This window comes from Melopsittacus undulatus, chromosome 3 (assembly GCF_012275295.1).
Source record: "Melopsittacus undulatus isolate bMelUnd1 chromosome 3, bMelUnd1.mat.Z, whole genome shotgun sequence".
Taxonomy (NCBI): Eukaryota; Metazoa; Chordata; class Aves; order Psittaciformes; family Psittaculidae; genus Melopsittacus; species Melopsittacus undulatus.
In genome coordinates, this window is record NC_047529.1 from 18,889,989 (window position 1) to 18,910,172 (window position 20,184).

At 39.9% G+C, this 20,184-nt stretch overlaps 1 protein-coding gene across 2 annotated transcripts in view; it reads right to left on the bottom strand.

Moving 5' to 3' along the window:
• The window catches only part of RCAN2 (regulator of calcineurin 2), an 80,030-nt gene that overhangs the window by 26,815 nt on the left and 33,031 nt on the right, over positions 1-20,184 (bottom strand). Inside the window, exon 1 of one of the 2 annotated variants that reach the window (XM_005146425.3) lies at positions 14,992-15,078. The exons of the other annotated variant lie outside the window; for it this stretch is intronic. Within the exon in view, the coding sequence (XP_005146482.1) occupies positions 14,992-15,078 (87 nt within the window). Of the gene's footprint in view, positions 1-14,991; positions 15,079-20,184 lie in introns of those variants that run through there. 2 annotated transcript variants of the gene reach the window in all.

Genomic DNA, 20,184 nt, shown 5'->3' on the forward strand with positions numbered 1-20,184 from the left:
TACCTTTGATGGTTGTTATTTAAGCAACCCTATACCACTCTTTCTGCAACAGCACCTCTGCCCTAAAACATTAAATAAAGAGCTATTCTCTCTTGCCTTTCTCCCTGCTATTGCAACCCACACTCAGTGGGCAGAATCTGCAGTGCTGTGACCACTGTCTAACGCTTTGGTTGTACTATTTGACTGTTTCTTATTCTTGCCAGTCTGTCTCGACCATCTGTCATTCGCTGTCTTACACTTCATTTGCAAATTACTCAAGCAGGTCTGTCGTCTGTCTACATTTGAACAGCTCGTAGAAGCTGCAGCCTTTAAGACTGGAGTCTGTCTGTACAAGGATACATCAAGGTCAGTGATATGTGATCTCCAGTTGAGCGACTGAATGAGTCTGTTGCAAACCTACATAAACTACATGTGAATGGTGTTTCAGGCTTAATGGTATACAAAAAAAAGTATCAGAAATAAACATGTAAGGAAGAGGTAAAAAAAACACCCAAAACACTAAGGAAAAAAAAATTATAATTGGGCTAGAAAAGAGTAAAGATGTGCATAAAGGGAAGTTTTTGCTTCCTTATGTGACAAATAGAGGCATATGGGACACTCCTTGTAGTGTTTCAGACACATTCTGACCTATTCTGCCTGTCATACATCCAGCACAGCATAGGTGATGGAATAAGAGCACACTGGTCACGCTGCAACACACCAGAACTGAATGGATGACACATGCAACTAAACCAAATTTTACCCTGACGGCTGCATAAGGATTTGAGGGTGCAGAGTCACACAAGAGATGCTTACACCACAGCACAGCATTCTGCATTTTGCCCTTGGTTAATACAGCAAAGCCCTTCACATCCCACTAAACAACAGAGATCAATACAGTTTTCTTAATAGACATTAACTTGTTCTAGCTTCTAATTTCACTTTAAAATAGAGAAGTGGTCTAAGTGGGAAAAAATGATAAAGGAAGAGGAAAATAAAGTGAAATAAACAACTTTAAAGCATAGTTCAGAAACTATGACACCTCTTTTAAACTGAGAGGTCCAGAAAAAAAATGTGCTGAGTTGCTGCAATATCTTAAGCAAAATTATTTCCAGAAAAGGCTTTTATGATTCATGAAAGTCTCATTCTGTAGCTTGCCAGTGAAAACTCACCTTCATCATCAATTCTCTATGTATACTTTCTTTTCATACTGTTTGGTTCTTTGTAGTCCTTCCTTCATTAATTGTTTACAAGAAAACATTTGAGCTTGACTCATTTAATTGAAGAGGAAAAAAGTCTTATTTTTATTATTCAAAGTATATAGACTTCCTCACAACAGGAGCTGTGCTGTCAAAAACAGAAAGACACCAGTGCATGTACATATTATGTGTGTATATATATATATATATATATATATATTTAAAAAGAGGATAACTACAGGTAACAGTGTGTTCCTCCTAACTTCAAATGGCAGAACTTCCATAGACTAAAATTATCTTATTTATACCCTGCACTGAAAGCGGCCAATATAAAAGACTGCAAATATTATCATTGTCCCACACTCACCGATTTGGTGCCCTCAGAGGAGCTATAATCTGCAGGGTACAATTGCTCTTAATGCTGTTATCACTCTGAAAAGTTGAACTGTGAACTTGGTTTTGCAGATCATGGCAGAAAATGGATGGAAAGTATTTGCATAAAGAGAGATGATACACTCATCCCTCCATGCTGCTTCTATACTGTCACTGTAACACTCATTTCAACCCTGTCCTACAAAATGTTGAAGTTGCTTTCCAGTTTGAATAAGCTTCTGTGACAAAAAATGTGCTTGAAACCTTCTTACACTTAAGAGAGGCTCTCTTCTCCCCCGTCAGAGTCACAGTCTTCAGAGAACTCCAGGATCCCAAGCATCAAAGAAATGCCATACAGTAGTCTACCTGCCTAATTAAAAATCCAGCATATTTTCATTTCCAGTATAAACCACAATGCTTAATTAGACTCTAACAACTTTACAGTGCTATAGTACCTAATGAAATCAAGAATTTAGCAATTTGCAGAAAACTCGGCTTGTGCAGGCCGGAAGAGGGGTTTTAGTTGGCAAGCAGCCTCACAGCACAAAGAAGTGGTTACTGAGAGGACAGACCTGGTCTCTGTAACAAGTACATAAGGGCAGTAAAAGAAGCAATAGTTTTTATCTGCATCAACAGCTAGTGGTACTGTCCACTACCAGACAGAGTATAGGCAAGGGCATTTCAGTCTTACAGTGATATAATTGTTTTATTAGGCAGATGGAAGAAACCCCAGGGTGAAAAAGCAAATATTCCTGATCAAACTGCTCCCATGTCATTTTTCAACCAACTGGATAATTTCCAGTTGGCACAGATTTTGTTTAGAAACAAGAACTGGAAAATAGACTAATCCTATCTTACAGCTAAAAACAGCACTGCTCTTCATCAAAATCATTTTCATTTCCTGATGTGAAAAATTTATCAGTAACAGCATGATATTAAAAAGATACTGGACTGGCATCATGAAACTGAAGCCACTCATCACAGATGTCACCTTCTTACCAATTGTTCTGGATACCAGCAAGCCCAGTGACTGAGCAGAGTGGTAACTGCATCAATTTTTACTCATTTTATGAAAAGTAAAAAAGTAGGACATATAAAAATAATTAGTATCCCATAGAGTCCACTTTCTTGCCCTGTGGCACTTTTTCACGCTGCCTCTATGTCAAAGAACGGTGCGTGCCTTGCAAATGTTATCATGTGAGTCTATAATGTGTTTATCTGCAGTGTTGGAGGCAAATGTATAAACTTGAGAAGTCTGGCTTTGAGGACAATGAGATTTCAAAGCACTGAACTTTGGTGCCAATAGATTGTAAGTGACATGAGAAGACAGGAATATCAATTCTAGGGGAACTAGTCAGTCAAAATAATAGAATCACAGAATGGCCTGGGTAGGAAAGGACCTTAAAGCTCACCCAGTTCCAGCCCCCTGCCATGGGCAGGGACACCTTCCACTAGACCAGGCTGTTCCAAGCCCCATCCAACCTGGCCTTGAACACTGCCAGGGAAGAAAGAAGCCACAGCTTCTTTGGGCAACCTGTGCCAGGGCCTCAGCACCCTCATAGTAAAGAACTTCTTCCTAATATCGAATGTAAATCTACCTAAATCTAAAATAAAGGGAAGCAACCTGTTCGCTACTGAGATTACATCTTTCAGACCACTCAGCCTGATGCATGGACTATACCTACAAATCACTAGGCTGCAGAAGCAGTGCCAATTGTAGCCTTAAGAACAGAATTTACACTTTTCAATTCAATTGAAATTGAAAACTGTGCACTTAATCAGTCTAGTATACCATTAAGAAGGACAAATATCAACTACAAGTGAAAATTTCATCCTAGAACTCCCTCAGCAGAGCCCACAGACTCTCTAAGGGACACTCAAATCAGAAACACAGTAGATATGGACTTCCTACATATATAAACCTTAAATTTGATGGAAAACATTTAGGGAAGAATAATTCAAAAGAGGCTGAAACTAAGGGTACCTTCCTATAGATAAGCGATCTCAAAATACAGTAGTTCAATATATACCAATCTGCAGCTATCATCAGCTGCTCCATTTTAGACACTGGTGCACACTCCTACTAATTATAATTTTACCACATTTATAACAATTATTTATTCCCAAAGTAAATTCTCCTTATCCAAGATCTTTTCTTTATAAAATACTTAAGGTCCAATTGCTCTGCTTCTGGTTCACTATAAAACCACAGGAACTATAAATCAGAATAATATAGTTAAAGCTTTAGCAGAATTTTTAGCAAACACTGAGCCAATGACACTAAAAAATACTCTGTATTGTTGTTTCCTAGGATGCAGTATGTATTGAATACTCTCCTGTTTCGGGACTGCCACTGTGTGCCAAGCAAATGTTTTTATTCAGCAATACTTTGTGACACCAAGCTCCTTTCACTACCCCAAGAAATATCACTACTTCGGGAGTTAAAACCGTGGGCAGGTAGCTTAAATCACTATAGCTTTATCAGTGGTTTCAGTCTAGTTATCTGCTACAAAAGCAAGAAATAGATATCTGAGCATCTTTCATCTTTATTCATTATTTAAAGAATTCAGACAAAAATGCATCAACTTCCCAAACCTCTAAAACTTTAAATACGCCAATAATTTACTACTAGTATAAGCAGCATACTTATTACTATTATGGCCCAGCATTTGGCACTGTTCCCAGCTGTTGTGATTAATAAGAATTTTGTTTAATTCAGTGATTCTCAGATTATGGTTCAAGGACTAGCAGTCGCCTGCAGAAAGCTGACTGGTTGCACAGCCCTGGATTTCCTCTAATATAATCAGGTGTTTCTAAAGATAAAAGTACTACCTTTCAACACTTCAGTGGTTTTCTTCTTAGGATTTGTAAACAAGATGGCAACATGAAATCTCATTTTTAGACAAAAAAACATGCACCTGTGAAGTATAACCAGCCTCAAGAGACAAACATCACACCAGCACTGGCCAGCTTACTTAAACTGACCCACAGCCACATTAGCACAGAACCCAAACCAGGAAACCACCACTCCACAGGATTAATGCACCCAAGAAACCACAACAGTATTCACAACTTGAGAGCTTTCAGTCAGCTTGACAACACAGCCAGAAAGCAGCAGGTCAAGGAAGGTGATTCCCCCCTCTACTCTACTCTCATGAGACCCCACCTGCGGTACTGCATCAAGCTCTGGGGGTCTCAGCACAAGAGGGACATGGACCTATTGCAGCGAATCCAGAAGAGGCCAAGATGATCAGAGGGCTGGAACTTCCCAAGTACTTACAAACATATTTCCAAAATTCAAGTCGGATAAAATATCTATAATTATCCAGACCCTTCTTCCCCTCCTCCATTCAAGCAGAAATGCTATTTCTTTCCAACAGCAGTCTCTCTGTAACTTATGAATTCTCAAAGATAATTTCAAATGGTAGCAAGATTATTTCAACTGTATCCTAAAGCATTCTTTGGTAGATTTTATCAGGTCCTGTACACTTAAATAACTGTCTCATCTCTGCATTTTTAGCAGTTTATCTCTGCTCTGACCACTATTAGGGTTGGATTTTTTCTATTAATTTAGCTGCTTATTAGTCAAGCACTTTATATAACACTGTTCATTATGCATCTTGCTGTTAATGGATTTGCACATTGTTTTCCTCTCACTTTTTCTGCATCACCAGACTTTCCCTGTTCCTGTTTAAATCCTCAGTTAATTGAAATCAATTTTGTAATTTTGCCCACTTGGTTTTCACTTTATATATAAATCCTTACACTGCTGTAAAGCAAAAGTTGTATCTGATCTAGCCACAACAGTCTTCTAATGTATGTCCCATCTGTCCTTTGCATCAGGACAGATAATCTTCATTATACATTCAACAGTGCCTCCTCAAATTCTAGCTCCCATGCACTCCTCAATCTCAGATAATCATCTTAGGAGACTATTTATCAGCTCCATAAAGGTGCTGAAAACGACTTTTTAAAACATAATAATTTTCCCTGTTCATCTGATCTCAGACTCTCTCTTCATTTCAAAAGCTTGCTTCAAAATAACTTTCACCCAAAGTACTTGACATTATTAATTTCTTCCTTAATTGCCAAGATCAAAATCAAGAATCAAATACAAATTAGCTACCTCCACTTGCTGAAAAGAGCATGCCCAGAACATTCTCATAATTTATCATGTTTTACTGTATCCCTTCCTGCTTGGATACCTCCAACAATTCAGAAATTTATTCTAGTTATTATCTAGTTATTTATTGCTAGTATCATCTATCACACTGGACAGAAACAACAAGGGAAAAAACACCCTTCCTTCTTGCATTTTAGAAGGATGCAGCAGAAAGCAAGACAGAGAAGGTCATGATTCTATGATAAGGTAGGAATAAGATCTATTAAAAAAGCAAAGATTTTTTTTGTAGGGTTTACAAAATAGTTTCTGTCTTACACATGCATATGTCTAGCTGCATTCATTCCTTTAATTCCTCGTGAGACATACAACAACAAGTTTTGAGGAGGAAGTTGAGAACAGCAGTAGCCCACAGTAACAGTTTACAAAGGGATTTTGTTACATGGAGGTGGAATGGAAGCCTGTGGAAGATTTCAGGACAGCAGAAAGCTGTCAAGATTAATGTACCTAAGGTTTCAATGATGCTGATACCTGACTGGTGACAGCTTCTGTCACAAAGTCCTGCTTCTCTTGATCACCACTGAGCTTTGTCAGCATCTTGTGTCAGCTTCCACTCTCAAAATCCTTAAATCATTGCACTACACCATGAGAAGTCAAAATCATCTATTCTTACCTTGGTCTTCCATTGAGCATTCTTGTTTTCATCAACTCTCCCTCCATCCTAACTTCTCTGCCTCTGCCACCACTCGATCATAAGGCCTATCACAACCTCCCTACCCCATTCTCTACAAGAGTTTTCTCCATTCTTGGTCTTGCACCACAGAGGCACTTCTGATGGGGGGACAAAAAAACCCTGTCATCATATCAACTTCCCTCCTTTGAAACTCCTTCCTCATTTCAGCCACCTTTTTTAATGACCAACTGCTTTCCTCCTCCCTCAGGTTAAAACCACAGCTCAGAGGACTTCTACCTATGACCTGCTCCTTAAATATATGTGCTTCTTTTAACATTCCTCTTTGAGGGATGAAGGCCATTTCTGATGGTGGGTTGATTTCGGGTTTGGGTTTGGTTTGTTTTTGTCAGCACAAGCAAATAGAATAGCAATGCCCAAAACAAAATACACACACCCCAAACAAACAATACCCAGCTAAAAAGGGCACACAACAGCTACAGAGAAGGGGTGCTTAAAACAAACTTCTCAGTATAGTTCTAACTATTTAGACAATGCAAAAGTCTGTATTCTTATTGGTTTAGTTATTGGTTTTCCCTGAGAAACACGGAAAAGTAACCAATATTGAAGGTTCCGAGGCAAGAGAATACACACCAAAGGATGATGAATACTTGAAGCTGGTAAACCTGGAATATGACTTATACAGCAAATGAAACAATTATAATCTTATCTCCTCCATAAATGGAATTTCATTTCAGGAAAGGATCAGCAGCTCTTTTACTACAGTTTGTTCATCTGTCTGCACACCAGCACATCTGACCTACATGAATACAAGGACAAATGAGATTTTGCAAGGTTACCACTGCTCTGAGTATGACACGGATATAACACAGCAGAGCTCACCACAATGCTTGATTCAGCTGTTTGAGTGCCTCCACCTTTTATGGCCAGCATATCAAGATTACTCACCATAATACATAAAGCAGACAGATACCTCTGCGAGTGACAAATTGAGCTGAAGAAATTACTGCACACAGCTGCCTGATGATTCTGCTCTGAGCACAACAGGTTCACTGTGTTTCCCAGCTCGGTTATTGCTATTTCAACAGATAGGACTATCTGGTGCAGCAAAACTGGAGGATTTTCCATGCTGCAGTACATTTCTCTGCCAAATGTGAAGCCATGCTGCAAGATAAAGTCCATCTCTCCGTCCAGATGCTGTCACAACCTCGGGCAGATTCTGAAAGGCAGCAAGGTTGGACTAGTTTCAACCCCTCTCTTCCCTTCCCGAAACAGACAGTAATTAAGCAAAGCTCCTTGTTGTCTGGATAATGCCTACAGCTCAAACAGCATTTGAGGTTGAACATCTACAGAACCTGATACATTCTAATCCACTTTCTTAATCAGAAAACTTGTTTCCTGGTTCCTTAGTTCTCCGCCTGCAAATGAGAACACTTGGAACTTTCTGAGTACAACACCACTTTGAAGTTTTTCAGCAACTCTGGGAGTACAGATCAGACAGACTGCCACAGAGATGCTGCTGCACACCCCCCAGCTCTGCAGTGTGCTGTGCAAAGGTCCTGCAAGGACAATGGGGCTGCTGACTCTTTCAGAGCTGCAACAACCAAGGGCTTATCCTTGATTCAGCACCAACAGAAATTCCAAATGGGGGCAGTTAAATGCATCACAAGAACACTGATGCTGTGAAAAGATTACTTGTGCTTTCAGGAATTAACATGAACAAAGCAGAAATCAGCCTGAATTCTAGAGGGAAAGCATAGGCTGGAAACAAATTCAATGGCTTCATGTCAATGAGGAAAAAAAAGGGAGAAGTTTGGTTTTGGTCTGAAAAAAACCCTGCATATATAATATCCTATACCGAGGGCAGCTAAGCTGTCATAGAATCATAAAATAGTTAGGTTTGGAAAGGACCTTAAGATCACCTAGTTCCAACTCCGCTTCAGGTATTAGAAGTGGCAACTGAGGCTCATCTCTATGATCTACATCAAAGAAGAGTCAAGACTCAACATTAAGAAGTCAATAAAAACAGTTACTTTAAGGAGGGTTAGACATTAGAGACTTGTAAGTCTCCCATAGAGAAATCTGAATTCAGTTGGCATTTAGAAGAGGGCTCACATTGACAGCCATGTCAATGGGGAAACATTCAGAAGTCCACGCACAGAGTCCTAGCACCACTATAAATATGTGGAAGGAAAACAGAATCCTGCAGCAACTGAGCACTGACTAGAGGCTGAGCTGGCAACTTTCTGGACCTCAGCAGCTTGTGTGTTAGTCAAGGGTTTGATAAACTGCGGCACTCTTCTTGTTCAGCATCTCTTCGCCAAGGAAGAATTCACTGCTCGAGATCACACTGTCATGGTTGGTTGCATTCTAGCATATGATCAGATAGTATCTTCCAAAGCAAATATGCTGTTTAGCACATGAATGGTCAAAACTAAGTAGATTATTTCATGCCTTCGGCAGAATCACTCCTAGAAAATATTAAAGAACTGTCCAATCATAAAGCACAGCCATTAGTCTATGTGCAAAATAATGCATCAAAGAGATACACATAATAAGGTTGGTGCAGAACTCTGCCCCAAAACTTGAAACTTCTCTTGGTATCAAGCTTAGATCATGCTATGAAGCAGCCAACAGTATCAGCGAAGCTCGAGACAAAACACTGCACATACACATTACCTGCAGAGATGAATGAGGCTAGTCACTGGAGACATGAAAACAACGTGTCTCTGAAATTTCTTTTTTTTAAGAAAACCATAAAGAATTTGGGTATTTCACCTCTATAGGCTCTTCTGGGAATTCTAAACAAAATAATTGCCTAAAAAGCTCGCTATCACACTTGCATGTGTATTAAAAGTATGTCAATCTATAGCTGTACTGATTAATTCCTCAAATCTGCTGAAGAAAAACATCATCTTACTGCTCTTTACATAGGCTGGGCCATTTATCAGCATAATTGCAAGCTCCCTCTTACCTTATTACCTGCCTTGGATTAATGCTGCATTTTCTAGCAATGCATTCTAGCTGTTACTTATTTTCATTTGATGACAAATTGCTGATTGTCTTGTTATCCTTATGAAAAGGAAATATCTTCATGTGGCTTCCAACAGAAAGGAGGATAAAAAAGAATATAAAAACCTCTGACTTGTTCTGCTGTTCACTGGTAGTATTAAAAAGGCGAAGAATGAGAAACAGAAAGCATGCCATATTCACAGGTGGGTAAGCACCTGCACGTGCAACTGACCTCCAGTGAAACAGCAGCATTCCCTTCTGAGTCAAGAAAAAAGCAAATACAAATTACTGGAGGCAAAAAAAAACCCAACCAAACAAATACCAATAACTGAAGGTTAAAAAGCCAAATACAAACTATAGAAGGTTAAAAAGGCAAATACAAATAACTGAAGATAAGCCTAAAGGCACACCATGACACTTAGAAGTCTTACAACTGTATTACTTCTTCTTTGGAGATTTCTTAAGTAGTTCACTTGCCTTCACATGGGGCTGTTAGAAGGACAAAGGAAGCCCAATCTATTCCTGTTACACTGGTTTCCATCAGTGCTTCAGTCTGCAGCAGCACTGGGTGCATGAGCCCCAGGTTTGCTGTCTCACAGTCTCTGGGCACTGACACTGAAGCCGTGCAGCAGGGTCTATGTGCTGGAAACAGCACTGTGTCTTCTGGGAAGCTTTGAAGACCAGAGAGAACAAGGCTACCATGACACTGAAAGCAGAAGGTATCTCTCTGGATGTGTACTTGCTTATTTAGGTCCTAAATATTTCTGTTGCTTTTGAAATTTTTTCATATTTAGAACATAGCAACTACTATGATATATGTATATAAAGAGACATTAGAAACCTCTTAAAGGTGATATCTTTATCCTTCTAACACCTTTAATCTACATCAGTGATATCAATATTACAGGTTTTTGAAGACTAGAAAAAGAGGTCGTACTTTGCTCTCCAAACCAAACAGTCCTATTTTAAAAGCATTATTACAGGTGGAGTAAATGAGCAAGAAAGCTAAATGTTTTCATTCTTCCTCTTTGTTACTTACTCTAGATGAAGACAGACTGTAAGCAGAGATCAAAAGACATATATATATATTTCTCAAGCAGAACTACTGGATCTTGAAGATTTCACAGATGCAACATTATTTGCAAATAGAAATAACTATCAAGTGCAGGAAATACTAACTGAAGTTTTAAAGCAATCCTTTCGAGCCATCAGGGTATTTTTTGTAGTCATGCTGCTGCTTGATTTCCTCCTCATGCCCCAGTCTATGAAGTCTTATGACTGAGCAACAGTCTTCCCACAAATCAAGATCATGTGACTAAGGAGAAGAATTTGAAGAAAGGAAACCATGAAATATTCACAAGAAGTCATGATTTTTGCCACTGGGCAGCTGGCAGCATCCCGAAGGGCAGCAACACTCCTCCAGCTTGCTTCACTTGACTCAAATCTTGGAGCACTTGAACTGTAAACCTCAGAACATCTTTGTGAATGAGCCACTTTCACAAATTGGAGGATTTTGTAAGTGGAGAGCAAAACCCACAAGAACCTAGCATGTTTTTGCCCTCTAGACTCAGAGGTTTAGATACAATATCAGCCTGTTAAACCTCTCAAAGGCAACTGCAGGGCAATGACTGATCTCCAAACCATCCATCCCAAACAACTAGCATTATCAGTGTGCTCACTGGAGCATCTGAACTGAATAATGAGTTTACAGATTGACAGACATCCCACTCCAACTGGAATTAATCCTCCAAAGCAATACAGTCAACACAGTGAAACTATTTCTCCTATTTCCTTTTGCTGCCTGGCTCATGTCCACCTTGTTTTTCCCCTGCATTAAGATAATGGTCCTATCTGCATTACTTTACATTATTCTCTTCAGATACAAATTCAGTTGGTCTGGATCATAAACAGTTCTTCTCTGTTACAGTAGTGCCTTGTAGCCCCAGTCATACCTTGATGCCAAGAGGAACAGTGCATATGAACATAACTGAAGAGAGAACATGAATTATGAATAATACATTACTATTTTGCTTAGAGTAAGAAGTATGAGTTTAAATTCTCTTCCACAGTTTCAGTGATGTCTATAGTTTCTCTATTAGAAATAAACAAGATATTAATTAATTGATTGCTTATGTAACAAAGATCATTACATAAAATTATCACCTAGAGGCACTGACAGAAGAAGTGCAATTATCCAGGTGAACTTCGAAGCAGAACTGCACTTTGTGAGTTCTATGGTTGCCTTCTCACCTCTTCTGGTTCCCGATACTCAGGCCCAATACAGTTAGCAGCATGTTGATTAGCCTGACCCTATTTTGAGATTATAAAAGACAATTCAAAGCAGCAGCTGATTAAAATCAGAAGGCCTGCTGGATGAATTCATGGATGGTAAACCAACAGTCTCAGTGCTGCAGGCTAGCTGCCAGTTTCAGGACATCCAAACAAGCGTGTGTTTGCTGAAAGGATGAGCCATTCCCAATGCTAAAACTAAAAAGCTTTGCCTTCAGTACTAAGCAATCACTCACAGGTCAAATGGAAAAAAGAGTATTTCTGAGCTGCATGCCAGATGCTAAGAGCCTACAGAATAAGGTCACTTCCACAGATGGAAAAGCATTAATAAGACAAGCCACTCAACTCTGCCCCAAGCCCTGTGCCAAGCAGCAGGTGTTGCCTCTTTGTGTGAGAATCCTCCAGCACTTCTCTTGAGGAGCAGCAAATCCAAGGAGTGACCATTGCCACCTGCTGCAAGACCTCCTGCTCCACAGCCCCAACACAAACCCTGCTCTTCCAGCACAGGTCTGGCAAATGGGGCAGCTCCTCTCCAGCCTCCAGCCATCCACCACAAGCAGGACAATGGTGGCTCAGTACAGCCAGCGTCTTTCTCTGGAGCCCCACATCAGTTCTAAACCTACATCGAAATGAAAGCCATCTATGCTTCAGGCAAATCTAAACCACGATCCTTGCTCACATTAGAGAAGTACTTCTACAGTGCTAATAGCTCATTTTAGGAAATCTCATCAAGCAACAAATATATCATGAAATCCTCAATATGTATGTTCTGCCGCTGAAGGAACATTTCCTTCGCACTGCCAGCAGGTTCTCTACAAAAACACCTTTCCCCTGTATGAAGAGCTGTATAGCAGAAGACAACTGGAAGGACAATAGCCTACATTTCAGTTTTCAGTAGTACTTGTACCTCCCAGATGGCCTGCAGAAGGGCTGGGCAGATCAGTACTCATAGAATCATAGAATGGTTTGGGTTGGAAAGGACCTCAAGATCATTTAGTTCCAACCCCCCTACCATGGGCAGGAATGCCTCACACTAGCTCACATCTCCCGAGCCTCATGGGAGAGCAGGGGAAGAGGAGATGGCAGGATTGCTGTGCTTGCTTTTGCTCTTTTACTTCAGTTTCCACATCCATCTCTTCTCAGAAACAGCCTCCTTCCTTTTCAAACTTAAAGCTTGATGTTCCCTTTATCCTGCCAAAGTCAACATAAACATTATCGTATTGACTGTGACCATTCTGTCAACAAAAAACCAACACCTTGAAGTGAACCCCTTTTGCAGTCAAATAAAACCATTGTATTTCACTGCAGTTCTCCTAGGAGTGAGTAAAGAGCAGCAGATGTCTCCACCTTTGCATTATCACCAGTGCTGAAACTTTGACAAAGGGGATGCTACACTACAGCCTTCTGTGTAGCAACTGGGGCTGAGAGCAGGGCTGGCGAGGCTCGAGCACGGGCAGCAGGCGCGCTGCAGCAGCACTGCACGCAGCCTCCCGCAGCCAAGTTTGGGCACAACTAAGTGAAAATTAGTCTGCAGTGAGCTGTGGGTCACCAAGGACAGGCTGCTTCCAGCATCTAAGCCAAACAACTTCAAAACAGACTTTGCGTCTAAGCTGCAGTGCAGTCTGCAGTGCAGTCCCCATTGGAAATGTACCCAAAGTCTTTGCACTCAACATTTGAATCCAGACATCAGTAAAAAAAAAAAAAGAAAAATATAAAGGCAGTTTTAACTACAAGTAATGAAAAGGATTACTATTTCTGTAATGCCTCTGACACCCTTTTGTTCTCTTTTATCTGTGTTCCTGGGCCACACTTCCCAAATGCTGCAGCTGAAATCAGGCTCATCTAAGTCTAACCAAAGTCAATGGAAGGCTTTCTGCTGATTTCATGGAAACCAAAACTTTGCTTTTTCATTGCTACTGTCATGAATAAGAATACAAGAGATCACTACAACTCAAACATCTGGCATAGTCTGATGTTGAACATGCACCTGTCACTAAAAGACAGTTGTTCCAGGTACAAACACAGGTGTAACTCCTAAATGAAAATATGTGTATGTATTCTTAAGGAAAAAATAAAAATAATAATAATAAAAAAGGAATAAGCAGACAAACATTTTACTACTTCAAAACACTACAGAAAACATGTCCAACTGCAGGCAAGGCTGCTCAGATGAACCATTCCTCTGAATTATTCGCTATTTTATCACTAAATCCAGTTTTAAACTGCTAAGAAAAATATTTTTAAATTAAGAAGAATCTCTTGCTGGCAACACAAAAGCATCTGTACAAAGTACACATAACAACACCTGGTAACAAATTAACAGGGAAATAAACCCCATAATGATCTCTTGCAAATAAAAGTGGTTTTATTTTCAGATACTTCCATTAGCTTCAATGTTTGACTCAGAATTAAACAGCACAGGGATTCAAAATTTGACCTCCAATTAAATCCTTTTCTTCCTTGTTCCATTTTTTCAATACTAAGTACAATCAGATTTGGAACTAGCATTGTCTGTATCTTTGTCCTTTAAATAAATTGCTGGATATCAACTGTATTATGCCTATGAGCTCTTTCAGATGATCTGTGAAAAGCATACTTAATATTCCTCTTTCAAACTTAATTTGCAGTGATTTTCTTACAGCAATATGAAAATAAAAGATGATAGCTGATTTCAACAGTAAGCAATTACACACAATGATTTTTCTATAGCAATTATCTAATTAAGAGACAATTAAGAGCCCACCATATCAAGCCTTTCATTTAAGCATTGCTTCTCAGGTAGTCATCGAATATGCAAGATGCACAACTTTCTGTATTCTGTTATATTGCAGATGCATCAGAATACTGGCTCCAAACTTTTAACCCTTCACAAAAAATTTACACTGGTACACATGATCTGGACCCGAAGGAAAGAAACAGCTTCTCTTCAACTGAGTAAAAATATGTGAGGATTATCAGCATCGATAAATAACATCAGTGGCAAGGCTGACACTGGGCTAAAAATATCTCACCAAAAGTAACAATGAATGGTTTGTTATGAGTATGAAACATGCATACGCACAGATGTCAGTTATATAACCCATTTCTTATATCATTAAAGAGTAAACACCAGCCTATTCTTTCAGCTTATGAAAACACAGCAAAAAGCAAGCACATTTCTCTCCCATATTCCTCTCCCCTAATTAACAGATTTTTTTTAACTGCATGACTTTTACTACTGCAGCAGAATCACATCTACCTCCTTAGTCTGAACTGCTACATACAAATGGCTATTGCTCCCAAAGGCTTTTCTAAGAAGCATCTGTAACAAAAGAATTGTAGGCGCATACCTTAACCTCTTGGTTGGCAAAAACCTCCACATCAACCCCACAGGCAACCAGAGTGGAGACATCACAGTCCATGCTACGGGCTGGCATCCCCCTCTGTTGTACACAGAGTTAGGCAACCTCGGAGTTACAAATTATTAGAAGGAAAAAAACAGATCTTCAATTCAGTATTGCAGTTGAACAGTCCAAGATCCTGTTTCAATGCTGACAAGAACTGCAAGCTTCCGACACAAGCTCTTTGCACTTAACTGAGTTGCTCCTTGCTTTTCCCCCGTACACCCACCAACTGAGCAGGCACAGCATAGTAACAGCGCTATTCCATCTCTCATGGCAATGACATCACCACAAAGACTGACATAAGCTAAATCTATTTTTTTCAACCCTTTTATCTCTAAGCAGCACAGCGGATCAAATTGAACATGATTATGTGCTAAATCTGAACTCGGACTAAATCAATTCAAGCAGCGTTCACTGGCAACTGAGTCATAGCTGTTGTTTCAGCTGAGTGCTTATGTTGGCAAAAAAGATTGCCTGACACTGAAAGGTCCGCTCTGAGTGTAAATTAACCCAGCATTTAGAGCCACTAAGCTCAAGGTAATGTTTGTTATACTGCAAAACCTACAGCAGCATACTAATAAAAAACCCTCAAAGAAAGAACCAGCAAACCCCTTAGCATTCTGTTTTTAATAGCTCTAACTCCTCTTTTTTAGTAATTCATGCTTTATAACCCCACACATGAGATCATCATAGTCCTGTCATCAGGAGTGATCAGCATCCTGCAAATGTGATCCCAGTGCTTAGATATACAAGTTGAACTGTGACTCATCTTCAGAAAGATCAGAGGCATGTATGTGTGTGATTTGGAAGTCAATAGCCCTTCAAAGACCAGAACATGAAAATTTCCCTTGAAAGTAGGACTTTGCACTAGGCACACCTTTATACCAGCTGTCCTTAGGGCTGCTCCTCCATGAAGGTAACAGTATTCAACTAAAAGAAACAGATTTTAGAAAGGGAAGATGCTTTACACCTGCTGACTCAGTGGTCTGTTTATTCTTTGTCATTTTATTTTTAAGTGATAGAAATAAAATACCTGCAAATTCAGGACTTACAACGTTGATCTTTACCCCAGAATTCACTATTTTTCTCAGAAGCACAGACTCACAGAATGGTTTGGGTTGGAAAGTACCTTCAGGACCATTCAGTCATTGCCCCCGGCAATGAGCAGGGACACCCTCTCCTACACTAGGTTGCTCCAAGCCCCGTCCAACCTGGCCTTGAACACTGCCAGGGATGAAGCAACCACAGCTTCTCTGGGCAACCTGTGCCAGTGCCTCACCACCCTCACGGTAAAGGACCTCTTCCTAATATCTAATCTAAATCCTTCCTCTTTTAGTTTAAAGCTATTCCCCCTTGTCCTGTATCTGCAGGTCCTTGCCAGAAGTCCTCCAGGTTTCTCACTGGGCTCTTTAAGCACTGGAAACTGCCCCAAAGTCTCCCTGGAGCCTTCTCTTTTCCAGACTGAACAAGCCCATCTCTCTCAGCCTGTCCCCATAGCAGAGGTGCTCCAGCCCTGAGGATCTCTGTGGCCTCCTCTGGACTCGCTCATGCAGGTCCACATCCCTCTTGTATTGGGGACCCCACAGCTCTAATGTTTCATTTTGTGATCCATAAATTACTTTTAATTGTTGCAGGCCTGGAGATGACATTTTTTCCTAAATCAGATTAACAAGTGGAATTAAAATATTTAGCTATTGATACAAACCTAGCAGCAGCACATAGCTCAATGTAAGAGACAGTTCTGCTCAACTCCGTTTCACTGACAGATACTGCAGCTTTTACCATGGTTCTGTGATGTTGCACATAGTTTGCTACCGATACTTTAACTAGGTTTAACTAGGTATAGTACGCTGAACTGTGGTCAGTTCGGGCTGCAGACTACCACACCGTTAATGAACTTCAAAATCAAGACACATGGAGAAAATATATCAAATTCTTTTCATCAAAACTGTGGATTCAGACACCTGAAAGCAGAAGTGGCTCCAGATCAGACTCAAGGCACCCAGCTTCTTTCCTTACTCTTTTTGCCAGCACTGTAACTGGTAAGTGTGGGGAATTCCAAATCAGGTGGTAACAGAACAACCTTTGTGGAGTAACCCACCCTTCACCCCTGCGAGCTGGCAGTAGGGTTAGACGCTGACGCAGAAAGGCTGAGATCTCTTATCAGAACTTTCTTCTCCAAGTTCTGTTAATTTCCCACTTTTTATCTTGCTTTTATAGTAGCCCACTAAGCAGAGATCACAAACTAAGATCCAGAACCAGGACACAAACACATCCCAGCAATAATGATGCTACAAATGGAGAGTCACGGACATTAGAGAGCCATGGACAGGGTGGTACAAGGCAGCAAGTTAATCAATATGGTTTATCATTATAATCAACTGTTTTGCACACCAGCAACTTAATCACTGTCAAGCTTTTTCATAAACCATAGGAAATGAAAGAAGTTTGAAGTTAACATTTTTGTGTATGTTTAGAGGAACTTTTATTTGTATATTTGAATCACAGAATCCCTCATCATAAGGAACCTCAAGGATCATCTGGCGCAACCTTTCTAGGCAAAGTATGGCCCAGACTAGATGTCCCAGCACCCTGTCCAGGTGAATCTTTAAAGCATCCAGTGCTGGGGAATCCACCACTTCCCTGGGGAGATTATTCCAATGGTTGATTGTTCTCATTGTGAAAATTTTTCCTCTTGTGTCCAACCAGAGTCTCCTAAGGAGTAACTTGTGCCCATCAGCCCTTGCCTTCTCCATGGAACTCCTTGGAAAACAGGGAGTCTTAATCTTCTTTGTAGTCACTCTTTAAATACTGGAACACGGTGACAAGGTTTCCCCTGAGCCTTCTTTTCTCAAGTCTGATCAAACCCAGCTCTCTCAGCCTTTCCTCACAAAGCAGGCTTCCTAGTCCTTTGGTCAGCAATATCTGAGTATCGTACATACGTGATATTACAGAAAAAAAGCCCTAAAAATGCCTGATTGAAGTTCCAAGTGGGCAGGATTAGAAAAATCATGAGATTTTTCATGAGAAGTTAGTAAGCAGTTATCAAAGACCTGGAAGGAATCACTAAAAGCAAAGACAAGTCACATATATCTGAGCCTAATGAAAGTTTTAGCAGAAGTGAACCAACAGGATGAAAAGCTGAAATGAATGTTTGAAAAAGGAAAAGATCAAGAATGAGATGGTGAGGATCATTTCAGGTCTAGAACAGGATCTGAAGTGAAAGTGATGCTTGTCCTAAGTATGGTTTCACAGCAGTGATGTAAAAAAGATCTTATAGTACAGAGCTACACTGAACAGTTCCATCAGAATTTATCTTTTTTTCATTTTTAAAACTGCCACCTATCAATTTCAATTGCCCATCTCCTTAACCTTCTTATGAAAACTGGTATGTGGTATGCAAACTGACCTGTTCCACATCATCATCATTCTTGCATGTCTACTTTAATTTTCAAAACAGAACCACTGAAATTTTCCCACTCCATCTGAGGAAACCGTACGGAGATCACAATTACTTTTCATTTCTTCTTTCTTCAACCTATTTTTTCCCGAGCTCACTAGGGTATTTTAGTGAGCTCTTTCCAGAGACAACCTATTTGGATTTTCTCCTTGAAAACAATGGTTAAATAGCAGAACTCTACAGAGTGTTTCTACTTCAACTTACGTCTTTCAATATACATCATATTCTGTTTATTACTACTCATTTCTCATTTGAAATCGAGACATAATCCTATGTGAGACTTTTTATCAGAGCACTCTACAATTCCATATTTTATCATCTAAGGTTAATAGAAATAATATCAGATAATAAATTTTTCACTATGAGGGTGGTGAGGCCCTGGCACAGGTTGCCCAGAGAAGCTGTGGCTGCCCCATCGCTGGCAATGTTCAAGGCCAGGTTGGACCCAGGGGCTTGGAGCAACCTGGTCTAGTGGAAGGTGTCACTGCTCATGGCAGGGGGCTGGAACTGGGTGATCCTGAAGGCTCCTTCCAACCCAAACCATTCTATGAATCTATGATAATTTAAAATTGATTAATATTGACTGCTTTCTCCGCATCATGAGACTTGCTTTTCAATCAAATTTAAAGAAAGATTCTTCTAAAAAAAATAATCTCAGATCAGGTTCTATATGGTCTTGCTAAATTCAATTCACCTAATTTTCAAGAAAAAATAAAGCCATATTTCATAAATATTTTAAAGTATCACATTCAATAAATAGAAATTGCTATAGACACGCATGCATTTCAACATACATATAGAAGAGCTCTTTCAATAGGTTCTCCAGATCACAAACTGCTGCAAATCATCGCTTTTGTACTAAATGGGCATAAGAGAGCCACAAACTTTTTGGCACATGCTAAGCCAGAGGATTTGTGGATCACATGTCTACCTTAAGGCTTCACCTGGAAGTTAAAGGCTAGACAATATATGGAATATTAATACTGACAACTACAAGCCAATATTTTCCTTTCAAGAAAACAGCTGGTGCTGAGGACTTAACATCAACAGTATACCTGGTTCAAGAGGAATTATCTTAGGCTAGTTCTAATATGCCCTGTGGACTGGTATACAGCAGCAGCCCAGCAGATACAGTCCTGGAGATTTCCTCTGGTTTAGGTTCATCTGAAGGGAACCCACATACAGAGCACTCTGCGATGTGAGCCAAAGCACAGATGCTGGAGGGCCATTTTAGAAGAAAATTACCTGAACTAGAACACTAATACAAGCGCATCCAAAAGTACATAACTCTGCTGCTGTTCCCTACCAATTTTATATTGGGCTTGAGGCTATGACCACTAGTTCTGAGAATGGAGAGAGCGCAGAGAGTTTTGAGCAGTCATTCAGAAGTTTCTCAAGTCATTTCAGGTTTTGTCCACAGTAATAAATGTGCACAGAATTAAAAGGGCTCCATTGACTATGCATGAATATTCCAGGGGAGCAAATTTAAGAACAACTGAGACCCACTTGTGTATGTAGGCTGAGTATGGAAATACCAAGTTTTTACAGCGCTGTGTATAGCCATCAAGTAGGGTAGAACACAAAATAATACTGATTAAACATAATTCTGGATGGTATTTACTCTTGTTCCTTCATAAGAACTAAAGTCATCCCATAACATGACCTGACTCTCTGGTGAT